Genomic DNA, 6596 nt, shown 5'->3' on the forward strand with positions numbered 1-6596 from the left:
TTAAAGCTTTGCCTAAATATAGGGAGGTTAAGGACATTTGAAGGGCTATTATTAACCCCATAATAACCTTGAAAGCACGTAGTAGCAAGAAAACACTTCATAGATCCTTCAGCTTCAACTCAGTCTCAGAGGCTAGAGCATGCAAGCAACAAGAAATCGACTTAGAGGCTAGAGGATGTAGGCGGCAAGAGAAATCGACTCAGAGGCTAGAGCATGCAGGCGGCAAGGGAAATCGACTCGCTAGATCTAAAACTATGATTCCTAAATTGTAATGTTATTATAAAGTTTAAACCCAAAAAAAAAATGAAAGAAACGAGTCTTGAAACTTTGAAAGTAACGATTCATGTTACTACTTACGAGTCATCTTGATTTTGGAGATAACCTTCTCTTGAAACGGACCAAATTTTCTATTAATAGATTATTTAAAAACTAGATTATATATATATATATATATATATATATATAAAAGGGTTCAAAAGGAGTATATGTCATTACTTTAAGGATTAGAAATTTGTGTATCAGGTTGGGCTTATATAAAGTCTACACATATTTATAATAGTGTGTAGACTCTATAGTATATACCATAAGCCCTTATATAGAGTCTACACATATTTATAACCATAAGCCAAACCTTTTTTAAAAGATATACAAATTTCTAATCCTTAAAGTAACGATATATACTCCTTTTGAACCCTTTAAAAAACCTTATTTGTTCTGGTCTTAGACAAATACACTGAGGGCCGGTTTTTTTGGAGCGTTGGCAACGGGCGAGGGGGAGGGGTGTGTGTGAAGGGGGAGGGGACAGACTGGCCGCCCGAGTGGTTTGGACTGCATTGTCTGCAGAGTTGGTGCGTGTGCGTGTGCGTGTGCGTGTGAGAGAGAGAGAGAGAGACAGAGAAGGGGCAGACGTCTTTTCTATTGGCCGCCCAAGCTGCCGTGTAAGTCATAGTATGTATTTGTCTACACAGGTGGTGTTCACCATGCGCTTCCTTTGTATCAACGCCCACTTCCCACCATAGCAAATCAAGCTCTTTCTTCTACTGCACACAAGATCTCAGTTGAACAGTCTACAACGAATCCATTCGTCCTGATGACTAATACGGGAACATGCAGAGAGGAGAAGAAGGTGGAGACCCGAGGGAACATACAGAAATACCGAATGGAAATAGCCCATCTTCCCCACCAAAACCCGGAGATGGAAACGTAGCACCATCGTTATGAGGACATGGAAATCTTCGCCTCACAGGTTCTAAGTACGGACCCCTTATGGAAGGAGTGGTCGGACAGCCGCAACACCAATGTAAGTGGGTTTTTGTCATCTCATTCTCTTTTGCACTTAGGAAAGAAATCTCTCTCGACATGGCAGTGTGAGCCCTTTGCGTGTTTTGCAACAGACAAAATCAAGGGCCCCGGATTACAAGCACCATCTAACCAAGGAGTCCCTATGGATGCACCGCCCGTACGATCCAACTTGGGTCAAAGCAGACATGCTTACACTGCAGAAAACAGAAGAGCCTTGTGGCATCAACGTCGTGCACAAAGCACAAGAAGAACTGAAGAAGAAGAAGATCATCAACATTGGTGGTGGTTGGAAGATGCTCAGCATAGAGGAGGCCCTTGCTTCTTTGGAAAAAGGGATGATGCTTTCAGTTGAAGACTTTGCATGCATCTTGCACAAGTGCAGAAAGAAGAGAAACCTAACATACTCAAGGCGCTTGCATGCCTACATGCGAAAAAGTGGGCTGGAAGGCCATAGATCTTTTGGGAACCACCTTGTCGTGATGTTGGTGGAAGTTGGAAGCATGTGCGATGCCCAGCAGGTTTTTGATAGGCTGGTGTATCGGAATGAGTGTTCCTGGAATGCTATCATTACAGGTTATATTGAATGTGGGGAGTTACAGCAGGCTCTCATCCTTTATCAACACATGCAAGAGGATGATTCTGTAAGTCCTAGTGGGTATACTTTTGTGGCTCTATTGAGGGCTTGTGCTAATCTTAAAGATCTGGAACGAGGGTGTGAGATACATGCTGAGATTGCAAGAAAGGGTTTGCTGGAAAACAACCTTTTTGTTGGCAGCACCTTGGTCAGTATGTATGCCAAATGCGGCTCACTTGCAAAAGCACATGAAGTGTTGTACAAGATTCCAGATCGAAGTGTGGTCTCATGGAATGCACTAATCGCAGGATACGCTGAACATGGATGTGGTGATGAAGCACTGAAATGTTTGGAACAGATGCAGCAGGAGGGTGTCTCTCCCAATGCTATCACTTTTGTTTGCAGCTTGAAGGCTTGTGCTAGCATAGGAGCCACAGACAAGGGCCGAGAATTACATGCTGAGATTGCCAGGAAAGGGCTGGAAACAAACCTCCTTGTTGGAAGCACCTTGGTTGATATGTACGCTAAATGTGGCTCACTTGCAAAAGCCAAGGAAGTGTTTGACAAGCTTCCAATTCAAGATGTAGTATCATGGACTGCACTAATTGCAGGATATACTGAACATGGGCATGGTGAGGACGCACTGAACTCCTTTGAACAGATGCAACATGCAGGTGTCTCTCCAAATTCTGCCACATTTGTTTGCAGCTTCAAAGCTTGTGGTAGCATTGGAGCCACAGAAAAGGGCCGGGAATTACATGCTGAGCTTGCTAGAAAAGGGCTGGAAAGAGACCTTGTAGTTGGCAGCACTTTAGTTGATATGTATGCTAAATGTGGCTTGCTTGCAGAAGCACAAGAGGTGTTTGACAGGCTTCCAGTTCGAGACGTAGTCTCGTGGACTGCACTCATTGCAGGATATGTAGAACACGGGCGTGGGAAGGATGCACTGAACTGTTTTGCTCGGATGCAACACGAGGGCATCTCACCAAATGCTGCCACGTTTGTTTGCAGCTTGAAAGCTTGCAGCAGCATAGGAGCCACAGACAAGGGCCATGAGCTACATGCTGAAATCACAAGAAACGGGTTGGAAAGAGACCTTCTTGTTAGCAGCACTTTGGTTGATATGTATGCAAAATGTGGCTCACTTGCAAAAGCCCAGGAAATGTTTGAGACGCTTTCAGTTCGAGATGTAGTCTCATGGACTGCACTAATTGCAGGGTATGCTGAACATGGACATGGGGAGGATGCATTGAATTGTTTTGAACAGATGCAGCATGAGGGTGTTTCTCCAAATGCTGCAACGTTTGTTTGTAGCTTGAAAGCTTGTGGTAGCTTAGGATGCACAGACAAAGGACAAGCATTGCATGCTGAGATAGTGACAAAAGGCTTAGAAAAAGACCTCCTTATTGGCAGCACCTTGGTTGACATGTATGCTAAATGTGGCTCCCTGTCAAAAGCCCAGGAAGTGTTTGACAAGCTCCCAGTTCGAAATGTGGTATCTTGGAATGTTCTAATTGCAGGATATGCCCAGCTGGGAGAGAGTGAAAATCTTTTTAATATTCTTGACAGAATGATAGGAGAATGTATAAAGCCAAATCTAGTCACATTTATTAGTGTTCTTAATGCATGCAGTCATGCAGGTTTAGTGGAAAAGGGCCAGATGTACTTTGAGGCCATGAGCAAAGACTATGGCATCATCCCCACTTTTGAGCACCACACTTGCATGGTTGATCTCCTTGGTCGCGCAGGCCAGTTAGACAAAGCAGTAGCGACGGTCAAGAAGATGGCCTCTTATCCTGATCTTTTTGTGGTTTGGCATACTGTGCTGGGTGCATGTCAAAAGTGGGGCAATGTTGAGCTTGGAAGACAGGCCTTTGAACATGTAGTGTGTTTGGATGAAAAGGATGCTGCAGCTTATATCTGTATGTCTAACATCTATGCAGATGCAGACATGCAAGAGGATGCAAACAATGTTGAGGCAATAAGATTAAAAAAACAAGCATTGTAGAAGCCAGGGCATGGTTAGTGGACTGATGCCAGTGGGAGTGTGCGATGGGGATATAATACATTCCTAAAACAAAATTTGTACTCAAAAGAGGAAGGAAAGGAAGAAGAGTATGCCGCAAGTTTGCATTGGGTGCCACAAGGCATTTTTGATGATGCAAACAAAGATTAGTGTTAAGTGGGCACAGTCAAAAGTTGGTTATTGCTTACGCTTTAATTAATACACCCAAGGGAACACCCATAGTTGTGAAAAATATACGGGTTTGTGATGATTGGCATTTGGCTAAAGCACTTACATCACAGAGGAAGCGGAGAATTTTTTTTTCAAAGATGCAAACTGCTTTTATTTATAGAGAAAGAAAGTATGCTCGAGGGGACTACCAGTGATGGTCCCCTTATGAAGATGTCTAGTGGCTCGACATTGTGGACTTCTACTTATGGCTTGATGCATGTGTTGAATTCTCATCAAGCTCTTTGCTGGTGTCTCAAGTTGTCCAAAGAGATGATGATAGGCCTTACAAAACATAAGAAAGAATAATCCATGTGGTCTAGTATGGATGTTTGCGAAGGTGATTGGAGATGAAGCCTTTGTGGTGAGGCATATGCAACCAACACCCTGCATATAGGACGTTCATTTGCTAGGTCTATGTTAAGCTCCAGTTGCTCGTGCTATGGCTATGGCTATGGCTCTGGCTTTGTAGAAGAAGATAAGTGAATTTAGAAAAGGAAAACAGGCTCCTAACTAATAGGAGTTGGAGAGTCTTTCCCAATGGGGGAATGAGTAAAGATGTAAGTAGGACTAAGTCTCAAGCATAAGGCAAATAGTTGGGGGAACACAGTTGGCCTTGTGGCAGCATGAATCAAGAGCAGCTATGAGACTTGCATTCCGTGCTCCTACACGCTAACTTTTTTATGGTTTACTTAAAGGCCTCACGTGTCTGTACTCTATTCCTCTCTAAGGCTTCTCCGACATGTCTTATTGAGGGTCTCACTTTGGAGTAGACACTTGTGTGTAAAGAGTAATCAGAAATAGGTCTCACTTCCATGTTTTTCTAAACATCCTAATCATTTACATGCAGGATGGGATATTATAACCTTGTTTGAAAGTAAAGGCACTATACCGGTGATTCCCTCTTTAAGGATGCAATTGTGCATAGCCTATTTCTCTCTCTAACTCAATTGAGGACACTCCATACTTATATGGTTTTTGTAACATTGCACACCACACTAGATCCATCTAAGGATACAATTGTGCATACTCTTGCTTCTCCAACGTTTAGTTTAGACCTGATCACTCAAACAATGCTACACTTAGCTCATCTTCTCTGATGTTTACATGACGGGTGTTTCTTTGGGTGCTAGACTATACACTTTGGTTGCTTAAGAAACCACTGATGGGGTATTTGTAACTAAATCCTTATCGAAAGTCTATCATATTGTCATCCAATGTGATTGCCAAGTGGTAACAAGCTTTCAAAGTCTTGGTCTTCACTCACTCTCTCTCTCTCTCTCTCTCTCTCTCTCTCTCTCTCTCTCTCTAATAATGTATATATTTCAATGTGGTTATACATTTATGTGTGCACATATGTTAGCATGTTCATATGTGTATCTTAGATATAGGATGAATACATATAGACATAAATTCTACACACACTAATGCATAAAATTAGACTATATTGGTGTGTTTAAAGTTTCTTTATATATAAATTAATGCTATATTTATTTTTGGGTATGATTTTTATATTCTCTCTCTCAAATTTCTAGCAACATTGTACTAATTTTAATCCTCATTCATGATCAATTTAGCTCCAATTTTTTATGATAAGTATTGTTTATTGTGATTGAGAGGACAACCAAAGAACTACATGCATAACCTGCAGTTCCCACTCATAAAATGTTGCTTGTTCTAACAAATTTAGTATGGTGGATGGATGGGGACAAGTGGGTGGCTCTTGCTCAAAGTTTGGGTTTCTGCACAATCCTTTGTTTGAGCTTTCATGATGTATATTAAATTCATTTTGCATTTCTCAATAAATTTACTTGTTCATCTCTACTGTGCTTAGTCTGACAATCTTCTCTCCACTTGGTGGTAGGCCATGTGTCCATTGCCTCCATTTAGCAATGGCTGGAATATATTAGCTGCCACCAAGATGCCCTCTTTCTTTCTAGCTCTTTTTTATTTTTCTCTTTGAAAAAACAAAACAAAAAAATATCTACTCTCTCTCTTCCCCCTCTTTTTCTCTCTCTTCTTTCTCCTCTCATTTTCCACCCTTAAAAAAGAAGACTCATTTTTATATTTCCCATTTCAAACTAAATACCTTCTTTGAAAATTATTTCTCTCTCTCTCTCTCTCTCTCTCTCTCTCTCTCTCTCACACACACACACACACACACACACACACACACACTCTGTCTCTCTGTCTCTCTCTCTCTATAACTCTACCTCACTCTCACTCTAACCTTCTCTCTCTCTCTCTCTCTCTCTCTCTCTCTCTCTCCAACTCTTTCACTCTCTACTCTCTAATCCTTTCTCTCTCTAACCCTCTAAGACACACACACTCTCTCTCTCTCTCTCTCTCACCTTGTAATGTAACCCTCTAACTCTCAAATTATATATATATATATATATATATATATATATATATATAACTCTCTAACTCTTTCTAACTCTCTCTCTCTCTCTCTCTCTCTCTCTCTCTCTCTCTCTAATTCACTCT

At 41.6% G+C, this 6596-nt stretch overlaps 1 protein-coding gene across 2 annotated transcripts; it reads left to right on the forward strand.

Moving 5' to 3' along the window:
• The first annotated feature begins 750 nt into the window (after positions 1-750).
• LOC147624360 (pentatricopeptide repeat-containing protein At3g16610-like) lies at positions 751-4714 on the forward strand. Of its 2 annotated transcripts, none has more exons than XM_086819340.1 (2): positions 751-1300; positions 1395-4714. In XM_086819340.1, the coding sequence occupies exons 1-2, from the start codon at positions 1226-1228 to the stop codon at positions 3882-3884; spliced, it is 2565 nt and encodes an 854-aa protein (XP_086675466.1). In that variant the 5' UTR covers positions 751-1225; the 3' UTR covers positions 3885-4714. The 2 variants fall into 2 exon arrangements, with proteins under 2 accessions (XP_086675466.1, XP_086675468.1); XM_086819342.1 differs by having other exon boundaries at positions 888-1246.
• The last annotated feature ends 1882 nt before the right edge of the window (positions 4715-6596 follow it).

This window comes from Cibotium barometz, chromosome 25 (assembly GCF_041138505.1).
Source record: "Cibotium barometz isolate CiBa-2024 chromosome 25, ASM4113850v1, whole genome shotgun sequence".
In the NCBI taxonomy this organism is placed as follows: Eukaryota; Viridiplantae; Streptophyta; class Polypodiopsida; order Cyatheales; family Cibotiaceae; genus Cibotium; species Cibotium barometz.

Excerpts from the sequence above, each read along its gene's own strand:
- LOC147624360 (XM_086819340.1), top strand. The coding sequence starts at position 1,226 with ATGGAAATCTTCGCCTCACAGGTTCTAAGTACGGACCCCTTATGGAAG. Across the intron at positions 1,301-1,394 it reads CGGACAGCCGCAACACCAAT|ACAAAATCAAGGGCCCCGGA; the intron begins GTAAGTGGGTTT and ends GTTTTGCAACAG.